The sequence below is a fragment of the Juglans microcarpa x Juglans regia genome, chromosome 8S (assembly GCF_004785595.1).
Source record: "Juglans microcarpa x Juglans regia isolate MS1-56 chromosome 8S, Jm3101_v1.0, whole genome shotgun sequence".
NCBI classification, from domain to species: domain Eukaryota; kingdom Viridiplantae; phylum Streptophyta; class Magnoliopsida; order Fagales; family Juglandaceae; genus Juglans; species Juglans microcarpa x Juglans regia.
This window is the reverse complement of record NC_054609.1, coordinates 12,307,591-12,333,269: the sequence shown is the minus strand read 5'-3', so window position 1 is coordinate 12,333,269 and position 25,679 is coordinate 12,307,591. Positions and strand designations below refer to the sequence as shown.

General features: G+C 40.4%; 1 protein-coding gene across 1 annotated transcript; it reads right to left on the bottom strand.

Annotated features, from left to right (window-relative positions):
* Window positions 1–15,391: 15,391 nt before the first annotated feature.
* On the bottom strand, window positions 15,392–25,289 carry LOC121244412 (alpha-galactosidase-like). Its single transcript, XM_041142476.1, has 15 exons — window positions 24,923–25,289; window positions 22,602–22,660; window positions 22,441–22,497; window positions 22,310–22,344; window positions 21,502–21,605; window positions 21,319–21,394; window positions 21,137–21,195; window positions 20,973–21,038; window positions 17,911–17,994; window positions 17,103–17,167; window positions 16,899–16,981; window positions 16,377–16,467; window positions 16,243–16,292; window positions 15,720–15,860; window positions 15,392–15,616 (listed from the first exon to the last, which is right to left on the bottom strand). The coding sequence occupies exons 1-15, from the start codon at window positions 25,234–25,236 to the stop codon at window positions 15,530–15,532; spliced, it is 1,371 nt and encodes a 456-aa protein (XP_040998410.1). The 5' UTR covers window positions 25,237–25,289; the 3' UTR covers window positions 15,392–15,529.
* Window positions 25,290–25,679: the final 390 nt, after the last annotated feature.

Genomic DNA, 25,679 nt, shown 5'->3' with positions numbered 1-25,679 from the left:
AGCAAGCTATCGTTAGAAATTTTGAGAAGCCAAGGTATCCTCTGTTCCTTTCGGGCGCCCCTCCAGCTCCTTTGTCCCAGTGATCGGCCTGGGACTCCAATCCTCCCTTTTTTTTTTTGTGTGTGTGGGCACAACCCCTTGTAATTTGTACACTTTAACAATTTGAATGAAAGCTTGTTTCATTTCTTGTTGTGTTCCTTTGCTTTCTCTCTCTCCCTCTCTCTCTTTTTTTTCCATCTTTTTATGCGTTTCTAGCTGGGCTTGGGGCCTGGTCTCGAGACACGAGATCCCACTTTGTTAGATTGGGGGTCAAAAGACTTGGGTCCATTGGACTGGGGGTCGGTTCAGCGACCTGGGACTTGAACCTTACCCCGCAGCTAGTCAAGGCTTAGTTGCGAGTGTAAGGACTCGGCTTAGTTGGAGCAGGGGTCGGTTCCGACTCCTAGGACTTGACCTATACCCTCAGCGAGTCAAGGGACTCATCTTCTTACTAGTGTAGGGACTCGACTTTTATCGAGTCAAGGGACCAATCTTCTTGCATGTGTAGGGATTAGACTTTTATTAAGTCAAGGGATCTATCTTCTTGCGAGTCTAAGGACTCGACTTTTATCGAGTCAAGAGACCTGTCTTCTTGTGAGTGTAGAGTCAAGGGACCCGTCTTCTTGCGAGTGTAGGGACTCGACTTTTATCGAGTTAAGGGACCCATCTTCTTGTAAATGTAAGGACTCGACTTAGTTGGAGCGAGGGTCGGTTCTGAGTCCTGGGACTGGAAATCTACCCCGCGATGAGTCAAGGGACCCAATTTAGTGTGTGCACAAGGATTCGACTTTGTTTCGTTTGGACAATAGGAGATCTGCATAAAACATCCCGACGTTCTCATTCATTCATAATTGTTCGTACACGTTGCTGCCTTGCATTTCTATACATAGAAATTTTTTTAAGTGTTTGGCATTCCAGGGGTGAGGTAGTTTGCACCCTTGGTTGTCCTTGAGGCGATAGTAGCCAAGTCGGTTGCTTGCGATGACCACATAAGGCCCCTCCCATTGTGCCCCCAACTCTCCTCATTCTGGGGTGGTTACTCCCGTCTGTCGCAACACCATGTCGCCTACCTTGAAGGACCATGGCCTGACTCACTTGTTGAAATATTGCTCTGCCTTTCACTTGTTACTTGCCGTTTAGATTGCTGCTTCCTACCTTCTTTCTTCTAGGGCATCCAGGTTCTCGGCTATCGTTGTTCGTGTTCGGGTTGAAGTGTTGGATACGAAATTCGGCATTCCAACTTCTACAGGAATTATGGCTTTGCTCCCGTAAGTGAGGGCGAAGGGCATTTTGCCTGTGGGGGTTCGGACAGTAGTTCAGTATGCCTAGAGCACGTTGAGGAGTTCCTCAGCCTATGTTCCTTTGTGTGCCCTAATCCTTTTCTTGAGGGTGGAAAAGAGAGTTTTGTTGGTTGTCTCGGCTTGCCCATTAGCTTGGGGGTGCCCTGGTGAGGAATACTTTACCTTAATCCCGAGCTCTGTACACCATTCTCGGTAGTGTATGCAGTCAAACTGTTTCCCATTGTCCAATATGAAGCTCTGTGGTATGCCGAATCGACAGACTACTGACTTCCACAATAACTTCATTATGGTCCTGGAGATGATGCTTGTGAGCGCTTCCGCCTCAACCCACTTGATGAAGTAGTCAACCACAACTATGACAAACTTGGCCCCTCCTCTTGCTACTAGGAAGGGGCCAATTAGGTCCAGACCCCATTGGACAGAAGGCCACAAAGCCATAATTGAGGTCAACTCTTCTACAGGGCACTTCAGGCATTTTTTTACGAATTCCTCTACATCTCTACAGGAATGGGGCCAGTAGTATTCTGCCTGGGTTACTCTAGCTGCCAAAGCCCTCCCTCCAGAATGGCTACCACAGATTCCCTCGTGGATTTCTGTTAGTACGTACTGGGCTTCGTCCGGTGAGAGGCATTTAAGGAGCTGCTCGGAGAAGCCTCTTTTATTTAGCACTCCTTCCAACAGGGTGATCTTGGTCATGGTGTGTTCTGGAAGTTGAAGCTCCTCCTCCCTTGATACAGCCGTCGCCAGGCAGTCTGCCTTCTAATTCTCTGCCCTCGGCAACTGTTGAAGGTTAAAGTAGCGAAAATGGTCGCGCTCATCGCAGACCAACTAGAGGTATTTCTTCAATCTTTCTCCTTTCGTAGTGAACTGCCCTAGTACCTAGCTGACCACAACTTGGGAATCGGCCTTTATTTCTATTTCCTCTGCTTCTAGTAACCAAGCGATCGACATCCCTGTTAGGAGAGCCTCATACTCGGCCTCATTGTTTGTCACTTTGAAGTCTAGCTTGGCTGCATAACTGTGTTCCTCTCCTTCCTCGGTGACAATGTGCACCCCTGCTCCCCTGCTCCCTCGCTAGCTTGGCAGGACGAGCTGTCAACGTAGAACTACCAGGGTTTTCCTTGGGGTACAACCGGTACCTCTTCCGAGAAAATGGTGAACTCAGCGACGAAATCTGCCAATACTTGCCCTTTGATCGCGGCTCGGGGCTGGTAGTACTCGCTTGAGGGGGTGGTCAATGAGCACTTTCATCCGATGCGCTTGGAAATATGGCCTTAATCGCCTAGCTGCGACAATTAGGGCAAACACCAGCATTTTTGTTCGGGGGTACCTCGCTTCTGCACCACGGAAGGCTCGGCTCATATAGCACACATGATGCTATCCTTCTTCCACTTCCCGGACCAGAATAGCCAATACGGCATGTGGGGAAACTGCCAAGTACACAATCAAGATCTCTCATGGTCTCATCTGGCTCAGCAGTGGGGGGTGACTGAGGTATACCTTCAGATCAATGAAAGCCTTCTCACATGCCTCATCCCAATTTTAAGCCTTCCTCAGGACTTTGAAGAAGGGCAAGCACTGGTCGGTAGACCGAGTGATAAACTGGTTGAGGGCTGCCACCCGCCCAACTAGTCTTTGGACCTCATGAACGTTACGGAGGGAAGGCATCGCCATTACTGCTTCTCTCCGAGACCATGTACCCAAGGAACTTACCTTTCTCCAAGCTGAACGCACATTTGAAAGGGTTGAGCTTCATCCAGTACTGCCGAAGGACGAAGAACAGTTCTCGTAGGTCTATTAAATGTTTTCCGGTCTCTTTGCTTTTCACTAATAGGTCGTCTACATATACTTCCATATTTCGGCCAATCTGCTGTTTGAACATTCTCTTGACTAACCGTTGGTAGGTGGCCCCAGCATTCTTCAAGCCGAAGGGCATTGCTTTCTAGCAGTAAAGCCCTCGATCGATAGTGAATGCTGTCTTTTCTTCTTCGTCCGGACTCATCCTTATCTGGTTGTACCCAGAATAAACATCCATAAAGCTAAGGAGGGGATGTTCTGCTATCGAATCCATTATAAGGTCTATACGCGACAGAGGGAAGCTATCTTTCTGGCATGCCTTATTTAGGTCGGTGAAGTCTACACACATTCGCCACTTTCCATTAGCCTTCTTCACCAAGACTACATTGGATAGTCGTTCTGGGTACTAGACCTCTCGGATGAACCCCGCCACTAGGAGGAGATCTATTTCTTCGGCTATTGCTTCGTACTTCTTAGTGCTAAAACTATGCCGTTTCTGCTTGACTTTCCACGTCGTTGCGTCAACCTAGAGTCGGTGCTCAATGGTAGAGTTGTCAATCCTCGGCATGTCTTCATGGCTCCAGGTGAACACATCTCGATGTTAGATAAGGAGAGATACCAGCATGAGGACATGCCGAACATTGAGAAGAATAGCCCTGGTTCCTATCGGTTAAGGGTCACGAGCTCCAGGGGCTGGTTAGGCACGACCTACCGGAGGGCCTGTTCATCAGAAACTTCCTCGTCCCATTCAGTCAAGGCTGGAGGTGATCCTAGCTTAGGTGTCTCTTCCTGTATTCCGATGGTCACTACGACTTTGGCCTCGTGCCTCAACTCCTTGTCATAGCATTCCCGAGCCAAGACCTGCTAGCCACGGATTTCACCCACTCCCAAATCGGTGGGAAACTTCATTTTGAGATGATAGGTGGACGTCACTGCCTTCAAGCTATTTAGGATGGGGCGTCCTAGTATAGCATTGTATGAGGATGGGGCCTTGACGACCAAGAAATTGGTCATGGTAGTCGCCGTTCTAGGTGCCTTCCCCTCCAAGATTGAAAGAGTAATGGCCACCATTGGCTGAACAATGTCCCCAGTGAATCCCTTGAGGGGCATTGGAGCCAGGTGCAGCAGGTCCGGGTTGATGCCCATCTTGACAAAGGCATCCCAAATTAGAATGTCGGCTGAACTACTGTTGTCGATCAGGATCCTCCGAGTTTTGAAGTTTGCCACTTGCATTGTTACTACTAGCACATCATCATGCAGGTGGAGGTCGCCTTCTTCATCCCCTTCTTCAAAGGTTATCTCAGTGTCTCTAGCACGTCGTTGTGTCCTGCTTACACCCTTTTCCATACTGAACACTTCCTTGTATTGTGCCCTTCAGGCGTGTGCCTTTCAAGCAGACGAAGTGGCTCCACCTCCCGCATACCCTTCAGTGATCGTGCTGATCCTCCCGAGGGGTCTGTCCCCCATGGTGGGGCTTCATCGCCTTTCGTCCCTGGCTCCCTTGCTCCTTGCCTCCTTGCACCTTCTCCCCGCCGGAAGTCTGGGCGCCTACCTCCTCGCCGGTCCATTTGATTATCCGATTGGCACACCTGCTTCTTCTGTTCTTCTTCTTTAATCTTCTTTAGGGAATAACAGTCACGTGTGCTGTGTCGGTTATTCATGTGATACTCACAGTATGGACGACTCTCTTCCTCCAGGGGTCGTTCTCCTTTGGGGCTCATGCGTTAGTTCCCTTCCACTGCCAAGTTTGTGTGGGCATGGCCCCCTCACTGGGGTCGAGTTGGTGCTTCTCTCTTTCTCTTTACATCCGACGCTCCCCTCATTTCCCCTCCTCGGTTGTCACGATTGGGTCTTTGCCCCGATGCCTTCATACCAGCTCGTTCTACCTAGGACCTTCGTAGGGCAATCAAGGCCTCAAGGGTGTCTTCTACATTAATAAACCCATCTGCTCGGTCCATGAACTCCCTTAGGGTGGTGGGTGTCTTTAGTGCTATTTTGAACATGAAGGGATTCAGTGGCCAGATACCTCCTAGGAGCACCGCCAATGTGATCTTCTCATCTTGGTCGTTCGTGGTCATGCGTTCTCGATTGAACCACGAGAGGTACGACTTCAGATTCTCGTCGTCCCACTGCTTGACTATTAGGAGGTAAGCCACCGGACGTCTCCTTTTACAACTGCCTAGGAACTATGACAAGAAGAGGCGTGCGAGCTCCTCGAAGCTCCCTATTGTTCCTGATGATAATAACCCCAACCAGGTCTAGGCGACTCCCTTCAGAGTTATTTGGAAGGCTCGGTAGGTGACCTTTCCCGGGAAACCATGCAAGGTCATGTGGGCCTTGAATGTTTCTAGATGCTCCAGCGGGTCTTTGGACTCATCATACGCTTCCATCTAAGGGACTTTGAACTTGGGGGGGAAGAGGCATAGCCATGATTTTTGCATTGTATGAGAGGTCGGAGTTGAAGAGTAGCTGGTCCACGGTCGACGGGGCGTCTATCTTCTTTTCCATCTCTGCACATTTGTCCCCCAGCTCTCATATTTTCAAGTTCATCTCACATCTTTCTGCTTCCGCCGCAGTGTTTGTCGGAGGCCTTCGTAAATCCTTGTGCTCGTTGCCACTTGGTTCTACTCCCCTCGCGAGCTCCTCGTTTGCAAACTTGAGGGTTGCGTTTTCCTGGGGAAGCGTCGGGCCGTTTCCTCCGTTAGCTTCCTTATGGTCTCCTTGCGAGCCATGCTTCCATTGTCTCTTCCTCGTGATCTCCCCTTCTTGTAGTTTGGGACCGCGTTGCTGCTGGCATGCAAAGTACATGCTTTTATGGAAAAATATATCCCATAGACGGGGCCACTATTGACGTAGTGTTTCGTAGCCCAAGATCCACGTCGCCTGTAACTAAGAAGAAAGAGAGGCTTTGGTGACTTCCAGGGTCATCTGATGCCTAAGTCAGTGGGTAATTCTCTGGAGGAAAGCACAAAAATGCAAAATGATAGTAAGGATTATCAGACGGATCGAGAGGGCCCCCTTGTAGAACGGTTTTCCCCTATTTATACCTGATCCGAGTTCTTCTATTGAGGGAGATCGTGGTGCGTCAGGTGTCAGACCTGCCACCACTCATTCCCTTGTCACTCCAGTACTTGTCAGCCCGTGGCCTAGCGGGAGATCGTGCCATGTCAGCCGTGTTAGGTTTGTATTGCCGCCACCTCACTGCCATGCCAGTGTGTGCCAAATAGTGGGTGAGCCATCCTTGGTATGTGGGATGGGCTGTTGTGTGCCAGATTCTCTAACACAGGCATTGGGTGAGGAGTGCCTTGGGTTTACTACTCTACGACCGGGCACGTGTCGTAGTCTATACGCAAGTGGGCATCCTGCCTAGTGATAGGGCTTGGTAACTTGCCGACCCCCGAGACGTTCTTTCTGAAGCTCCTGGGCTTTGTGTTGGTAGGCCACCCTGGGTTGGTTCGCGCTTGTTACCCTATCCTCTCACCCTGGGTCTCCAACTTCCTCTCTTGGGCCTGCAATTTCATAACTTTGCTTCCTAAGACTCGAGCCCTTCTGGGATGGGCCGTGCGCTGAATCTTTTATTCTATGGCTCAGGATTTTTAGCTTCCTCCTTTTGCCCTAAGCTCCCTGGTTTGGCCTTTCTAGGTTTGGGCCCTTCCAGGATGGGCCTTCCCTCACACCTTTTATCCTCCCAAATTTTAATAGTGAAACCATTCCTAACTCTCCAGACACGCCCTTCCTTTAACAAATCTAAAGATCCCCACAAACTTCTCCAAATCATTGAAGGGCCGCTCTCCAGCTTTGCATCAAGTACATCAGTATTCTTTAAGTACTTATCTTTGAGAATCATGGCAAAAATAGAATCAGACTTAGTTAACGCTCACCGACATTGTTTTGCTAGAAGAGCTATGTTGAAACTCTTTATGTTTTTAAAACTCAGACCCTAGCAGCTTTTGCATACCCCATTCTCCCCCAACTAGTCCACTGTATATTTTTGTCATTATTCTTGTACCCCCACCAGACTCTAGCCATTACACCTAATATCTCCTTGCATAATCGTTTTGAAAATTTGAACACACTCATACGGTAAGTGGGTATAGATTGGATAACATGCTTTGAGTGAAATCTCTTTACCAGTTGGGGATAGAAATTGGTTTTTCTAGTTGTTAATCTTATGCCGAATTCTATCTTTAATCCCTCTAAAGCTGTTGTAACGAGAATTTCCAACCATTGTAGGTAAGCCCAAATGCTTCTCACAATTGCTTTACACCCATACTCCTAAATCTTGCACTATCTGATTCTTGCTAGCACTTCTAGTTCTTGAGCTGCACATAACAATTGTTTTTTACAAGTTCATACATTGGCCAGAGGCCTTTTCATACACCTTCAATACGTGCCTTACCTTCTGTCACTCACTCCACCTGACTCTCCCAAAAATTATACAATCATCAGCAAACAGAAGGTGTGTAACTTTGATCCCTCCCCTTGCAATTGCCACACCTCTTATCTCTCTTTTTGTTTTTGCCTCATTTATTAGACTACTAAGGCCTTCAGCACATAAAAGAAAGAGATAAGAGGATAGGGGATCCCCCTGTCTTAAACCTCTTGAAGGATAAATAGCCTCACTAGGTCTCCCATTCATCAACACTGCATATGTTACTAAGGTTATACAATCCATGATCAACTTTAACAACCTTTCTCCAAACCCCATCTTCTTCATTGTTGCTTCCAGGTAAGCCCATTCAACTCTATCATAGGCTTTCAAGATGCCCAATTTCAATGTCGTACTCCCCACTCTACTCTTGGACCTAGTTTTCATTGAATGCAAAACCTCATAAGCTGCTATTATATTATCTGATATTAGCCTCTCTGGTATAAAAGCATTCTGGTTATTTGAAATGATGTCATTTAGCATTAACTTGAATATGTTTGCAAGAGTCTTGGCTACAAGCTTATATAAGACATTACATATGTTAAGGCTAATATTATCTCTACAACAAATTCTAGCTCACGAGCATCACAACCAAAGGATCCTAGCACAGTCACGTAACCAACAGCTGCATGTGTTGTGCACCTTTATAAAAAAATCGCACCTTAGGCCTAGAACTTTCTATTCTTTGTAAATTCCTTAGCTCATGTTTGTAAAAGCACTCTCTGTAAAGCCTTTAATAAATAATGGAAATATAGAAAAGCATTTTCTATAACATGGTATCAAAGACCTCAATTGACTAACGTCCATGGCTTCTTCATCAGGTCCTTTTTCTCCCACCCTACCTCACCCAAATTTCTCACATACTATCTCTGTCAAGCTCACACCAAATAACTATTTGCTATGGAAGGTTCAGCTGGTTCCATATCTTCGTGGCCAACGACTTTACAAATATGTCGATGGCTACATGTCCCGCACCAAAACCAAAGCTCGACGATTGCACACCAAATCCATCGTATGATACCTGGCTTGAGCAAGATTAATTGGTAATGTATGCTCTCATCTCCTCTCTTTCGGAACCTCTTATTGCTCAGGTAGTTGGCTATGATTCTACTCGAGTTGTGTGGCTCTCCCTTGAGTCCACTTATGCTTCAGTTTCACAGGCACGCCTCATTCAAACCCAGCTCCAATTTGCCTCTTTAAAGAAAGGGGCTAACTCTATATCAATCTATTTTCGTCGAGCCAAAATCCTAGCAGACACAATGGCAGCTGCAGGTCGTCCTCTACCACCTGTCGAATTTTTCCCATATCTCCTTGCTGGCCTTGGATCTGAGTATGCCACACTTGTATCATCGGTGACCACTTGTCTAGAACCCATTTCTCTTGATGAGTTACTTGGCCACTTGCTGGTTCATGAAACTCACTCGCTTCATCATTCCGACACCAACATCTTTACCATAAATGCCTCTGCCAACTTCACAACAAAATTCCCATTTGTTCAATGAGGTTGGGGGCCTTGTGGAGGTTGAAATAATTTTCAAGGACGTGGTGGTGGCCGTTATAATCCCCATCGTGGTCGTGGTGCTCTTTTAGGTAACACAGGTATAAGTCCCTCAACATCTACTGACAATTGCTTAATCTAGCAAGTGTATAATCGTCAAGGCCATTTGGCACTCACATGCATTTACCGGTTTAACCAAGCTTACATAGCTGCCCCTCAGCCACTGCCAATTTCTCTTCCTTCAATTATCTCACGGATGAAAGTTGGTATCCGGATACTATAGCTACAAACCACATCACTAGTGATCTGGCTAAATTGAACCTGCAAGTTGTTGAGTATCACGACAAAGATCAGCTGCACGTTGGTGATGGCTCTACCTTGCCCATCTCCCACTCTGGTTCAGCTTCTTTCTCCTCTCCTACCTCTACTTTCCTCCTCAATAAAATGCTCTATGTTCCTTCTTTCTAGAAAAAAAACTCATCTCTATACATCAATTTTGCATCGATAATACCGTGTTCTTTGAATTTTTCTCTGACACTTATTATGTTAAGGAATGCAACTTGGGGAAAACTCTACTTCGAGGGTCCACAAATAATGGCCTCTATTCCTTTTCACCACCATCTTCACATACATTTGCTATAACTAGTTCTCTCTCGGTTCCGTTGTGGCACTCTCGGCTTGGCCATCCTTCCATCAAGCTCGTCTGCTCTATTCTACAGCAACATGATCTAGCTTATGACCCTTCCATGATACCATCATTCTGGGATGCATGTGATAAGGCAAAATCGCACAGAATCCCAACTAGTACATGACCAAAAAAATCAATTGCACCTTTTCAACTTATTTTCTCAAACTTATGGGGATCTTCTCCACATGTATCTCATGATGGATATAGATTTTATATTAGTTTTGTGGATGATTTCTCTCATTACACATGGTTGTTTCCTATAAAAACCAAATTCCAATCATTTGATATATTTGTTAAATTCAAAGCACAAGTTGAACTTCAATTCAACACAAAAATAAAACAATTCCAATTGGATTGGGGGTGGGGGCAAATTTCGGCCCTTCTCAAATTATTTAGCATCTTGTGGCATTACCCATCGTGTTACATGCCCACATACTCATACACAAAATGACACTGTCGAAAGAAAACACTGCCATATTGTAGACACGGGTTTAGCCCTTCTTGCGCATGCATCGATTCCCTTAATTTTGGCCTTATGCTTTCCTCCATGCTGTCTACTTAATAAACATTTTACCATCTCCATCTTTTAATATTTCCTCTCTTTATATGCTTCTTCATCAACAACAACCAGAATATCATTCTTTACAGGTGTTTGGCTCCGAATGTTGGCCTCTAACCACTCCCCATAACGCCCACAAGTTTTCTTACCATTCTATTCTGTATGTATTTCTAGGTCTTAGTCTTGGCCATAAGGGCTTTATCTATCATCACATTCTAAAAGGCCGATCCTATATCTCAAAGGATGTTCAATTTAATGAACATAACTTCCCCTTTGCCAATTTGCCTAAGCCCAAGCCCATTTCTTCACCCACTCACATGGCCTTACCTCTCTTCTATTTAAATCCCCCAATGGTAACTTCATCTTCCTCTACTTCCATTCCGGGCCCACCTCCTTCTTCCCCTCCACTTCCATCACCGCCTACACACAACACTTCTCTGTCTATTTCTCAACAACATGCACATTCAATGATGACCAGTTCACGGACCAACTCCCTTCATCCTTGCCAGTTTAATGATGGAATTGTCAAATGACCACCTCCCCTTGCCCTCAACAGTGGCAAAAATGCAGTGCCCAAAACACCCTCAAGTTATACCGTTGCACAACAATATCGAGAATGGCGTGAGGCCATGGCAAAGGAAGTTACTGCCCTCCTTGCCGATGATACTTGGTCACTAATTCCATCCTCACAAGCTCCTAACATAGTTACCTATAAGTGGGTGTTTTGAACAAAAAGATTTTTCATGGATCAATCGAGCGACAAAAGGCCTGTCTCGTCGCTAAGGGGTTTCTTCAACAATCTGGTATAGAATTCGAAGAAAATTTTAGTCAATTGTGAAGGCTACAATAGTTTGTTTCATGCTTGCTCTAGCAATTTCTCAACAGTGACCCATTCGGTAGTACGATGTGCATAATGCATTTCTACATGGTCCTCTACACGAAACCGTGTTTATGACCCAACCCCTGGATTTTATCACCCTCAATTTCCATCTCATATTTGCAGGTTACATAAAGCTCTTTATGGTCTCCGACAATCTCCCTGTGCATGGTATTCACGTCTAAGTTGCTGCTTGATAGATCTTGGTTTCACCATCTCTTCAACGGGACCTTATATATTTTTACACACATCTGGATCCATCACCATCTTTGTCTTGGTTTATGTTGATGACTTTTTAGTATCGGAATCCTCACTCTAATGCATCTCTAATCTTATCTCAGTAATGCGAACAAATTTCCCTGTCACTGATCTCGGCAACCTGCACTTTTTCCTGGGTGTTGAAGCAACTCCTAACTCCAATGGCTTGCTTCTCACACATCAAAAGTACATTGTTGATTTACTCCACCACACCAACATGCACCTTGCTAAGCCAGTTAAGTCTCTGAAGGACACCTCGGAAAAATTAAGTGTCTTCACTGGGCATTTATTCGAAGATCCCACATTGTATCGCAACACGGTTGGCTCACTAAAGTACTTATCATTCACACGATCGGATCTCTCTTTTGCCATTAGCAAAGGTTGCCAATTCATGCATGCTCCTCGTGTCCCTCACTAGAAAGCCGTTAAGTGTATCTTGAGATACCTTAAACAGACCTCCAACGTTGGGTTGTAACTTACACCATCCTCTACTTTCAACATCATTGCATTTTCTGACACAGATCGGGCTAGGTGTCCTGATAATCGGTGATCAACTAGTGGCTTTTGTATTTTCTTTGGAGGCAACTTAATATCTTGGTCTTCAAAGAAACATATCACCATTGCCTGTTCCTCCACTAAGGCCGAATTCAGAGCAGTTGCCAATGCCACTGTTGAGGTAATTTGGTTACAACACCTCTGTCGAGACCTTGGAGTAAACCTTACCTGTGCTCGTCTGAAATATTGTGATAATCTGTGAGCAACCTACCTCTCCTCTAATCCAGTTTTTCATGCACAAACAAAACACATCAAGATTGACTTCCATTTTGTTCTTGATTGGGTTCTCAATATATCTTTGAATGTGGCCTTCATCTCTGGAAAAGATCAACTTGCAGACATCCTTACCAAACCAATCTAGACAGCATGTTTTACAACTTTGTGTTCAAGTCTTCGCCTTCAGTATTTGCTGCTTGACTTAAGGGGGGATGTTAAGGCTAATATTGTCTTTACAACAAATTCTAGCTCACAATCATCACAGCCAAAGGATCCTAGCACAACCACGTAACTAACAGCTGCATGTGCTATGCACCCTCTGGAACAAACTGCACCTTAGGCTCGGAACATTCTATTCTTTGTAAATTGCTTAGCTCATGTCTATAAAAGCATTATTTGTAAAGCCTTTAATAAATAATGGAAATATAGAAAAGCATTTTTTGTAACAACATAAGCTTATTGGTCTGTTGTCCCCTATTTTTTTTGGTTCTGGGACCTTTGGGATTGAAGCCACCTGGGTAAAATTTACAGATTTCTCTCATTCACCCCCAATCATAAAGCTTAAAATTGCCTCACACACATTCTCACCCACTATGCTCCAAAAGGATTTGATAAAATCAGGCCCCATACCCATTAGGACCAGGAGATTTCAAGGGTCCCATTTGCTTTAGTGCTACCTCCACCTCTTCCCTGGTGAAACTTTTTTCCAACTCATCATTTATGTTGATTGTAACTCGAGCTTCAATAGGTTGCACACCTTCTGTTATTTGTCTACTTGTGGGAGCTTCTATTCTGTATACCTTGACATAACCAGTTCCTCTTTGCCCTTTGTTTGAACCTTGTATCCTCCTGCTCTAATAAAACCCCCACTTCCTGATGTAGCTTCTTCTACTCTTCAGTACTATAGGGCCCTTCAACATCTTGTAGCTCTTTTATTCTATCAGCCAACTGCTCAATACTATGGCTTCTCTCTATGTCCTTCCTTTTAAAGCTTCTTATCAGCTAGCCACTGCATACATTTAGCAAGTTTTGCATCTGTCTCATAGGCTTCACAAAATAACTCTATTCGGACCACACTTCTTTTATCATTTTTTTCATAATCTTCTTCCCTTACCCAACTGGCCTCGAATTTAAAGGAGTGTTGTGTCCTTTAATCACAGATAACTCCACTAGTTTATTATCTGAACTTCAAGCAGTTTATTATCTCTTTTGTAAAAGTATGGTCTGAGTTTTTATTACTCCATGTGAAAATGGATTTTCCATAAAACCAACATCATACAAACTATTTTCTTCTAAGGCCTCATGAAACTGAGTGATTAACTTTTTTGCTCTTCCCCCCCTCCCCCCCACTTTCTAATCCTAGGACAACACTTCATTAAAATCACCAGCTACACACCATGCTATCCCATCTGCTGGTTTAGTTTTGTCAGTAATTCCCATGATTGCCATCTCTTACTTGCTTCAGGATGTCCATAGAAGCCTGTGAACCATCAGGCTCCATCTCTCTCTCCCTTCATTAACTTTTGCACTTATTTGCCATTGTGAGAAACTCTGAGCTTCTACCTCGTTCTCATTCTCTCAAAACAAAGCTAGGCTACCTCTTTTGCCAATTGGATTGGCCACCAAACACCCCTTTATACCCAACACTCTCTTCAATTTCTCAACTCTTGCTGCTTTTATTATAATTTCAATGAGAAACACTACTCTAGGCTTCTTCTCCTTCACCAATAGTAAAGGTCCTAAACTGTTCGAGGGTTCCCAAGCCCTCGGTAGTTCCACTTAGGAGATTTGTAATGACTGACGGGGCTGCATGACAGCCTCCGCCATGGAATCTTCTGTTTTATCAACCACTTCTTCACCCCCTTTCTTTGCCTTTTTCTTACCCCCTAACCACATATCATCCTTCACTTCACCAACAACTACTCTTTTTTTGCAATTTCACAAGAGTAGTAGACTCACCTGTAGGGGTCTCCCAGGGGCTCTTCTCTTCCAGCTGCTAGTATTCCCCTCGGCCTTTTTGATGCTCCTTAGATTAACTTGCATACACTAATATGTGATGGTTAGTTCTGCATCTTCCTCCTCTATCATCCTTGTAATTTCAGTGGGATTATCAGCATTGCTAATGGGATCTTGTCTTCTAACAAAAACCTCCCCCTTCACCACTTCTCCTACCACCTCCCTCCCACTCTCTTCCACCCTCCCTTCCTCACCTGTCTTCCCATCATTCTTTCTATTATTTTCACTTTGTTTCTCTCCCCTATCTATTTTTCTTCGATTCACTCAAGGAGCTCTGAGCCATGTTCCAAATTGTGCAGTTGTTTCATTTCCAAGATCTCCTCCCAAACAACCCTACCTATCATGCAACATACATCCACACCGAAAGTAGAGTTTAGGTAACTTCTCATATTTAAATGGAATCCACTTCCCCTTTCCATAGAATGTCATGGTTCTTCCTCTAGCTAGAGCCTTCATCAACTCACACTCCAATTTGACCATTAAACATCGACCCCAAGCCACATTATCGTCTTGGACATCCATCTCAAATACCTTCTCAATCAAGCCACCTGTCTATTCATAGCACCCAGTGGGAGATTATGCATCTGGACCCAAAATTTCTCTCGAGTGAAATCCATTCGGTGAATCTGAGTTGATCGATCAAAGGATTTTAGAACAAATAGGTAGTTAACAAACAACCAAGGGCACCCATCGAGCACCCTATTCTTATCTTCCCGATTCACAAAAGTAATCATGAAACAGTTAGCTCCCATCTCATGAAAAACCATTGGTTTACTCACTCTCCAAGTTTTCTCCATCTTCGATCTTATAACTTCCTTTCCTATTGATCTCTCCGAGAAGATTTTCCCTACCAAGCTTCTCTCTCCCTTTTCCTTCCAAACTTCCTGTTCACTTGACTGTATCTCTATCGGCTTAATTTCTTCTTCACTTAGCTTCAATCTATCCCAAATCTCTTCTAAATCCTCCATTCTCCCTTTCTCCATCCACCGTAGTGAGCAGAAACTCCTCCTCCCTGCTTTCCCAAAGTAGGATAGACTAACTAACTTATCATCTGTCGCTTTCTAAAAAGTGCTAGAGAGAAGACTACCAATGCATTTTAAATTGAAGAATCATTAGATGTTAATAAGTGGTTGGAGGGTGTAAAACTAAGTTTATAGGTGCTCCGAAATGGAAAGCTCCACTACGTGTAATTGAATTTATCGAGCCATACAAATAATAATACAAAAATAGAAATTACAAATATTGTTCAAATATTATTGAATGCGAAGCCTTCAGTTCTCTTGGGCAATCATAGCTTTATTGGGGATTTAAAACGTACATTCGACAAGCATGAGACTCAAGATCGGCAGAGAGTTGTCCGTCCACTAATGACTCTGTTGATTGCTGCACAATTCATCAAACAATCTCTTGATTACACTATTCAAGAATACAATCCTTTTTTATACGTTATATGTTACAATATGTGAGTGAATTATATGTATCTTACCTCCCATAAATCACGTGCACTAACCACTGCTGTTGATTTAAGGCCAATGTCAGACCAATTAGCAGAAACCTTAGCATTTGATGGCCCTCTATTCCACAGAACTACAGCTACCTTGCCATCACTGAGAGGACCAGCCCAAACCTATATTTTTTATTTAGAAATAAATATGTAAGAGTAATTTTTAAGAAAAATATTTGGTCTACACACAAATTTTATACAATAAAGTTTGCACGCTAATGTGGCTTAATGCAAATTTGACGTATTACATTAAGACCCGTCAGCGAATAAACTAATTCCTTATATAAAATTTGTGTAGACTTAATACTTCTCTATGTTCAATGCTTGTTTTAATTTGGAACTTCAACTATGGATAGAGTATTGATTGATCAAATCTAAAATTCAAAACATATATAATCACTAAGAAATTGGGTTTTTAATATTATTATTCTTAAGTAATTTTGGAATTGATGGGAAAACATGGACTTTTTATGAGATAAAAAGAGAGAAGAGGATAAAAAGTTACCTCCAGATCCCCATCCTTCTTGACTTTTTTCCCTTGAACTCCCAATTTGTCTGTCCAAAAGTAGTACTAATGGTAAGCAATTTGAAATTTTCCTACTTTCAAATGGCATGCAATATTATATCAATATTAATTACCTTGATTGACTGCGATAACTTCTTCATTGCTGAGTAATTGTAATGTCACATTGTCCATTGCTCGAATGTCGCACCCAATCAACAAAGGAGCCTATGCACATGAAAATACTAATTAATTCATAGTATTTTTCAAAGTCATACATTTTACACCATCAAAAAGTTTTAGCTAAAAACTTGAGATAAAAAATAGTAGTTACATAAAGTGAATCTCGCAATATTTATTATGTATTTAATGTTGTCCGAACAAATCATTCGAACACCTAAAATATCGAGAGTTCTACTTGATATATCTATCTCTCTCATACTATAGGTCCTGGAGTTCGATAAAAAATTCTATGGAATCCAAATCCTAGAACCTTTGCTATCAAACTGGAAAAAAAAGTTACAATGTGTACTTTCTATCAACATTTGACCGTCAAGATTGTGTCACGTTACGTATTTAATTTTGACAATGATGCCATTTATGAACTTGTGGAAGTTGAAAAATGTAATGAGTCAGTTCTAACAATTCATGTCATGTACCTTGGCTAGTGCCCAAATGCTAAAATGAGCACGATACTCCTCTGTTGTCATGCCTCCATTTCCAACTTCAAGCATGTCCGGATCTAACACCAATTAATTAGATCAATATGGTTCTTAATTACAATATGATCAGGAAGATTAGCAATTAATCTATTTTAATTCACACATACAATAAAGAAGATGAAAATAGGGTTTGTTAATTACCATTCCACCCTCCAGGTCCAGCATAAGATGCCCATTTGTCATTTTCATCCGCACGTGATGTCATGCTAATGATTAGAAATAAGTAAAAATAATATTAATTTTTCCTTAAAGAGTCATTGGAATATATAATAAGAACAAACAGCATAGACTCATTCCATTGTTGAAGGGATTCTACACAAATATGAAAATTGCCTATGAATCAATCTATCATTTATGACAATTATAACTAATACTAAGAATTATTAACCGTTTTGCAATAAGTTGCAATTAATTACATTATAAATTACCAAAAAAATATGCATCATTTGTTAAGATCAAACCATGCACGCCCTCATGGTTATTTTGGCCAATTGATCTAATTTCAATAATTCTTATTCTTTACATTTCTTTCCCGCCTAGCGGCCATAACAATCAAAGTCGAATCACGAGCTTAGATTTTCATATGGAATTTATGAAAAATGATTAATTGATGATGATGATGATGATGATACTGATGAGAGATTTATTAACCAGGTTTGTCAATACAAATTATTTTAAGATGTTTGATATAACTTTTTTTTTAAAGAGCCTGCACAGATAGAACAACTAAGCACACAATGAAAGAACTTTTGAAATGATTAATGCATTATCTATTTCAAGTCACGTTGTTAATACGAATACTGACAAAATAATTAGTAAGGAGAAATTTACACTTTACAAAACCTCTAATTGAAACCAAAAAAAGAACAAAAATACCAAGACTATAGTATTCTCAAGGTTGTGTTTGGCAAAAAGGGTGAGAAAAAGAACATTATAATCAACATCTTACCTTTCCCACTTATCTTCGATGTCACCTGTGGTTCTCCAGCTATTTCCTATTTTTGCAGCCCATGTGGCTGGGTCTTCTTCTCCCCTAAAATATTGAAACCAACCATTTACTTCCATATATTCACTTCAATGTTAAACAGGGGTTCCATAACTAATAACAAATTATATTTGCAGTCGTGAAGTGTACATGAGATGTACAATCTCTTTGAAAAAACTAATTTTTTAATAGTGAATTCAACTCTTTTGCAAACTGATTGCACAGCTCTGACGCACTTTACGACTACGTTTAGCATTACTCATAACTATTGGGTTGCATGTGGAGACTAGTTAGTAAGTAGAAAATAAAGAAATAGAGATTTCGCTCGACTGTAGCTCGACCTAGCTCTAGAGCAAAGCTCAACCTGTGAGTTCGCTCGAGTCTCGCGTGACATTAGGCTCGAGCGAGACACAAACACTAGTGTTCGCTCAACCTGTGCTCGGCACACCGCTCAAGCCAATGTTGATTGGATGTTCACTCGAGGCACGCTCAACACGCAGCTCGAGCGAAGGACCCAGTTTTTGCCAAATTAGGGTTTCCAGCACTGTTTCTATTTATTTTTCATATTTTGACTTTATTGTGTACAATTTTTAGCATATTTTCATAATGAACAATAGTCAAGTGAATGCATATTGTGTGAGAGCAAAATTCCTATAGAGAGTGAGTTGTGATTAAGTAATTGTAATATCCTCTAGTTAATAAGATTTTTGCAGCTCTGTGGATGTAGGCAAGTTGACAAACCACGTAAATTGTGTGTCATGAGTGTGCTTAATCGTGCTTGCTTTTATTTGTTTACCATCGTAGGTGTGTGGGTGTTTTGCACAACAACTAGTATCAAAAGCCAAGGTCGGATCTGAAGGAGAACGATGGTTGGAGACAAAGTGAAAGCACTCGAGGTCAGGAAGTTCGGTGACATTGATTTTGGTTACTGGAAGAAGCAGATCGAAGACTATCTCTATGGGAAGAGGCTTCATCTTCCACTATTGGGAAAGAAGTCGAAGAGCATGGATGATGTTGAGTGCACCCTTTTAGATCGACGGGTTCTGGGGATTGTTCGGCTGACCTTGTCCAAAGCAGTGGCACACAATGTCAGTAAGGAGAAAACCACGGCAGATCTCATGGCGGCTTTTTCAGGTGTGTATGAAAAGCTGTCGGCGAATAACATAGTGCACCAGATGAAGAAGTTGTTCAATTTGAGGATGTTTGAAGGTATGTCTGTGGCCTAACACTTGAATGAATTCAATACGATCACAAATCAATTGTCTTATGTAGAGATTGAGTTTGATGATGAGATCAGAGCGTTAATCTATTGGCATTGTTGCCAAATAGTTGGGAGGCCATGAGGATGGTTGTGAGTAGTTCAGCCATCAAGATGAAACTAAGCTGCGGTGATGTACGTGACATGATCCTTATTGAAGAGATACGTAGAAGAGACTTTGGTGAGTTCTCGGGTTCAGGATCTACCCCAAATGTTGACAATCAAGGCAAGACTAAGGGGAAGAGCAAGGCAAGATCTAGGCAGCAGATTACATGCTAGAATTGTGGCAAGCCGAGCCACATCAAGAGAAACTGTAGGAATCAAGAAAGTGCTGAGGATGATGCGGTGAATGTAGTGGCTGAAGAATTACATGATGCCCTAACTCTTGTATTGCACGGTTCGATTGATGATTGGGTGTTGAATTTAGGGGCTTTGTTCCATAGCACCTCACATCGAGAGATCATGCAGAATTATGTTACAAGTAATTTTGGAAAGATGTATACAACTGATGGAGAGGCACTGGATGTAATGGGAGTGGGTGATGTGCGCATCACACTTCCAAACAAGGGCGTGTGGACTTTACAACAAGTCAGACATGTTCTAAATCTGAAGAAAAACCTGATCTTTGTGGGATAGCTTGATGACAGTGGTTATTCAGTATCGTTCTCTGAAGGAGCTTGGAAGATCATTACGGCTGCGCTGGTTTTAGCGTATGGTAAGAGATCTAACTCTTTGTATTTAACATCAGGGTCCAGTGATGTGTAGGAAAATAAAAGAGTGCAAAAGGACAGGCTTGATCAAGCGAAACATATGAGGAAGTCAAAGGGAGTCAGCTTTTTCGTTCCTCATCTAAGTCTGGGAAAGTTGGCAAAGGGTGTCAGGATCAGTTAGAGACCGGATACTCCTAGTGCAATGGGAGTTATGAGTCACCCAGTGGATGTGCTGACTAAGGGCGATGTACGTGGGAGACTGAAGTTGGGCTAGACTTCAGTGCATCTTCTGGCTTATAGATTGAGCTGCGCTTGCCACACCGCCCGAGCCAATGTTGATTAGTTGTTCACTCGAGGCACACTCAACGCACCGCTCGAGTGAAGGACCCAATTTTTGTCAGATTAAGGTTTCCAGCATTGTTTCTATTTATTTATCATATTTTGACTTTATTGTGTACAATTTTGAGCATATTTTTAGAGTGAACAATAGTCAAGTGAGTATATATTGTGTGCGAGAGCAAAAGCCCTAGAGAGAGTGAGTTTTGATTGAGTAATTGTAATCTCCTCTACTTAATAAGATTTATGTAGCTTTGTGAACGTAGGCAAGTTGTCAAACCACGTAAATTCATGTGTGTCGTGAGTGTGCTTGATCATGCTTGCTTTTATTTGTTTGTCATCAATGGTGTGTGGATGTTTTGCACAACAATAACTTATTGGCTGGGTCTTAGATTCTCTTGTAATACTATTTTTCTAAATGGCAATTGTTGCTTGTTGGGCACTTCAAATCAAGAGCAATGTTAGGTATAAGTCTAAAGTGTTCAGGTCTTGCGCAGACCCTTCGTAAAAGTAGTAGATCCCACTTTAAAAAAATATATTTTTTTACATTTTTTTCATAGTGAGATCTACTTTTCTACAAAGGGACTGCACGAGACTTGTACAAATCATTACTCTAAAATCAATGATCTTGAATTTTTGTACTACCATTATCTTTGGTACCAGTTGCTTCCCAAAAACATAGAGCTTGATACAAACAAAATAACTTTCAATTATCTACTCACCATTCACAAAGAGAAAAGAAGATGGATCTCCCAGAATTCAATAAAGCTTGGCTCATTTTTGGGTACCTGTTGCAACACAGGTTGAGAATCATGCCTTGTTATAATTTATAAACTAACTAAAATCATGTGCACATTATATAGAATGACAAGCTAGCTAATAGTACCTTTCCTTTGGACTTGTGCCATCATTGTTACAATTATCATACTTCAAGTAGTCAATACCCTATCATGTGTAGGATAAATTACCAGTTATTGGTATCTCAAAATGGCACAAGTACTTAATATTTTTTATAGCTAATAAACCCTCAAAAACAAAATAAATAAAATTAAAATAAATAAATGTTACCCAGGAAGCAAAAGTTTTTGCATCTTGTTCCTCATGGCCTAGGGATCCAGGCATAGTCTTACTACAAGTTTGAGTTCTACAAAGAATATCAAGAAATTATAAATTGAGTACTGATCAAGCTTGTATAGATCACTAGAATCAAGATCATTCTAGCATGCAAATGAGCAAACATTAATTTGATACCCAGCATCAGAGTAAATCCCAAGCTTCAACCCTTTGCTATGGACATAATCTGCTAATGCCTTGATTCCAGATGGAAATGTTGAAGCCTTTGGCACCAAATTTCCCTGCCATAATTCAATTTTATGATAATATAGATTTCCAGTACTTAGATCATGTAATCTATAAATAAATGAAAAGTTCTTCTCATCAGCCATTATTCACCACCCCACATCCCGCACTCTATAAAAAACACTTCCATATCCTATGAAAAATATCCACACACCCATTAAAAAATATATAATTTTGGGGTGTGAAAATGAATAGTGGTTGATGCCTGATAAATTCCTAAACAAACTATTAAAAAATAAATGCAAAATATATACACATTATAATTACTTTTTATTTATTTGTTCACAAATACATCCACTTATTGAGGAGAGGACTCTACATTAAGATCATAACATATGTAGAAAATAAAATTCTTGGCTATATATATAGCATATGCATAGAGGGAACTGCTTGTTATGTTTACTCAAGCTTTTACCTGTTGCAGCACATGTACTTGAGAATGAGTTTTGTCTTAGCTAAACCTTAGTTCAAAATTCAATTCAAAATAAAGCTGAGAGCTGATTTGGATTCAGAGATGAGATGAGATGAGATAGTTTTATATGAAGGATGAAAGTTGAAAAAATATTATTTTTTAATACTATTATTGTTTTAGGATTAGCTTTTCAAATCCAAACAGGTTGGTAAAATGACTTTTACAAGATTCATGTATATATAGAACGTACGAGTAATTCTCGTGTATATATAGAAGAGATATATATACCTGAGAGTCTCTATTAAGTTCAGCCCAGCAATCATCTAAAAGATATTGAAAATGGTAGAGGGTTAGCTTAATCGTAATTTGTACTGCAGATCAGTTGCAAAAAATACATCAGAAATTCGTCGACGACTTACCTAGATTTATGTACTCGTATCCTTTTGCGGCGAGTCCCGACGACACCATTGCATCCGCTGTAGCCAGAGATTTTGCAGCACAAAGCTAGCTACGTGAGGAACTTCATCAAAGTGATCTAGTTTTACCAAACAAATATTGATGTAGGTGATGACTAAATTACCTGTTTCTCTAATCAATTTCTCCTCAATTTGACAGTTAAAGTGGTTCCAACTATTCCATCTGATCAACATTTAAACTTCATAATGAATCGGCTAATTTACTTGTAAATATGAAGTTGATGACAATTGACAAAGAAATTAAAGTTAAAATGAGTCATTAATCAAGTGGTTCAAGTACTTTCGATAGTAATGAAATAGGTTTTGTACGAAGGAATGATAATTTAGTAGCTTACAAGTTAGGATCAAAACATACTTTCAAGTTTTTGTTCAAATTTTAGGAGAATTTCGAGTTCGAGTAAAAGAAAGACAAGTAGTCAAACAGGCCTTACAGCATTACGCGGGTTAATGTTGTTTATGCAAAATTTTTTCGAACAACGTTAAGATCTCGTTTGAATAGTAAGATTAAATGCGATGGTTTTATATAAAGTTAAATAAAATATTGTTAGAATATTATTTTTTAATATTATTATTGGTTTGAGATTTGAAAAAGTTGAATTATTTATTAAATTTTATATGAAAATTTGAAAAAATTGTAATAATGAGATGAGATAGTTTCTGAATCCAAATCAGCACTAAATATTCAATAAATATTATAAGACCCACTTCTTGGTCGATCTCTCTCACCTAAGCCCTCAAGTTAGGAGAAAAATTTAAGAATATCTTGCCAACTAGTATGTTAAGAACATGGTGGCTCGATAGCTGTTATTCGATCGTACGTACATTAAATAAATCAACTTCTTTAATTTAGTGGTTTTTTTTTTTTTTTATTGATCATGACCTAATTGATCTTACTCTAATATTATAGTGTCTTCGCTTGTTTCACTTAATTGGCTATTTTGCCAACTGCCAAGCATAAAATCAACTTCAATAATTAAATTAAGGAAAAATAAATCATGAGGATTAGTGTAACCTAATCTATTTGGTCAAAATCAGTCTTTATATATGACTTTGAACCAAAAGACAGTACTCTTAATGATTATTTTACGAGGGAATATTTAAAGGTATCTTCGCATGATTTCTTTACTGGGGAAGGATTGGGGTTGGGATCCTTGTCGGCTGGGGCTTATCCTAATTTGAGGGTGAGAAAAAAAAATACAATTAATTTAATAAATGACAGAAATGTTGGGGTCATCATTAAAGAAATTAGAAATGAAATTAAGTTTATAGGTTTATATATATATATATATATATGTTAGAGTCACCACATTTGAGTCCCGATAATTTTTTTTATTTAATAATTAAAAAAGTATTTTTTAATAATGTGAATTTTTTAAAAATAATTATTTAAGAATATAAAAAAATGAACAAAAATAAATAAAAAATAAAAAATTGTTCTTCTCGAGACCAGTCTCTTGTTGCATCCTCAGTGCATGTAGCACAGCTTGGAAAAATATTATATATAGAATATTGAACAATATTTTGTACTTATCGATAAACAATTTTAAAAAGGAATGATACACTTTCCACTGGAGGCTACCGTTGGTAGCTCCCACTCTTATTTTTTATTTATTTATTTATTTTTATTTAGTGATTAAGGATTTTCTTTTAATAATATTATGATTTTTTTTATTTATTTTTTTTTAAAGGATATACTGATCAGTATTAAATATATATATATATATATAAGTAGTACTCGATACAATTTTAAGATATACAACTTATTTAAAAAAATAGTGAGGTCCGACAACTATTAAAAAATTAAAAAGAATAATTTTTTTATCCCAACTTTACTCAATTTTTTCAAATACTTTCAGGTCTATGTGGACCTTTTGTGGAGTACTACAAATACTTTTCCTGCACATCTTAAAATTATAAATACGATTTATATATATATATGATAGTTTTTGTGTGCTATTTTAATATCATTATAAGAAAAATGAACTTTTGTGACCAATTTATTATAATCAAAAAATTATTCACAACTAATTTTAATTGTAAATAATCATTTCGTTGGAATTAACTGGTCATAAAAATCTATTTTTCTTGTAGTGTATTACTAAGATGCATTACAAAAATTAATACTCCCATCCCTAAACTCATATTACCGATCCTGGATGTGCCAGATTCACAGTGCATCATCGTAAGCTTAAGCTACATCTCATTCAAACCAGTTATAAACTGGCCATCTGAAAGAACATTAACTCTACTGTCAATCTGAAGATTTCATCACTGAGCAACTGATCAAAACTAGCAGAAAACAAGGAATCTTGGATGGAACATTTCTTTCAGTCAGGTCTATGTATATACATACAGAGACCAAGAGCAGGATTCTTAATTATTTCTTAAGATTAATATATAAAAGGAACAGATCAAAGGAGCTTACCCCATAGGAGGAGTTTTCCCAAGTCCATTTGCAAGAAGATTACGCGACAGAGTACTGGTGGTTCGGAGCCGAGCAGCAGCCGCGCCGCCGCTGCCGCCACAACCATCATTCAAGAGCAAAAAGATGGATACATAAGCCACCATAGCTGACCAACCTCTATGCAGAGATAGATAGGCCATATCTTCTTTATTAGCTTCTTCTATATGCAACGCCCTATAATAATTATAAGCTGAAATACATGAAGAGGTACAAAACGGGAGGTGTTTGATCGTTGATGATGAAGCACTGATGAATATATATATATATATATACATACATGTATAAAAGTAGCTGGAGCGGACTACAAGTCTACCCGAATTCCAAAGTCAATATCGGATTTCTTTTGCTAACGACGCGTAATATAGAATAGAGGCCTATTTTCTTTACTTAATTAATGCGCGTGCCTGCCTGTATATTGAGAAGAAAAATCCAACATTTCATTTTGATACTTAATGAATAAGAAAGTAATTATCAATATATTGATTTTTTTTAAAAATATTTTAAAATGATAAAAAATTAAAAAAAAATGAGAAGATTTATTTATATTAGGCGGCATGCCCAGCTGTTAATGCTGGGCGGCAGCCTTGCACTACTGATCTATTGAGGATGATGTGCATGACTAGAGGATCACACGCATCATTGATCAAATGAAACTAAAAGATCATGACATGCTGGATTAATTGCAAAATCAACACCTGGTTTTTGCTTATTTGTAATG

Excerpts from the sequence above, each read along its gene's own strand:
- LOC121244412 (XM_041142476.1), bottom strand. The coding sequence starts at position 25,236 with ATGTATATATATATATATATATTCATCAGTGCTTCATCATCAACGATC. Across the intron at positions 22,661-24,922 it reads GGGAAAACTCCTCCTATGGG|ATGGAATAGTTGGAACCACT; the intron begins GTAAGCTCCTTT and ends AATGTTGATCAG. Across the intron at positions 21,196-21,318 it reads CAAAAACTTTTGCTTCCTGG|GGTATTGACTACTTGAAGTA; the intron begins GTAACATTTATT and ends TACACATGATAG.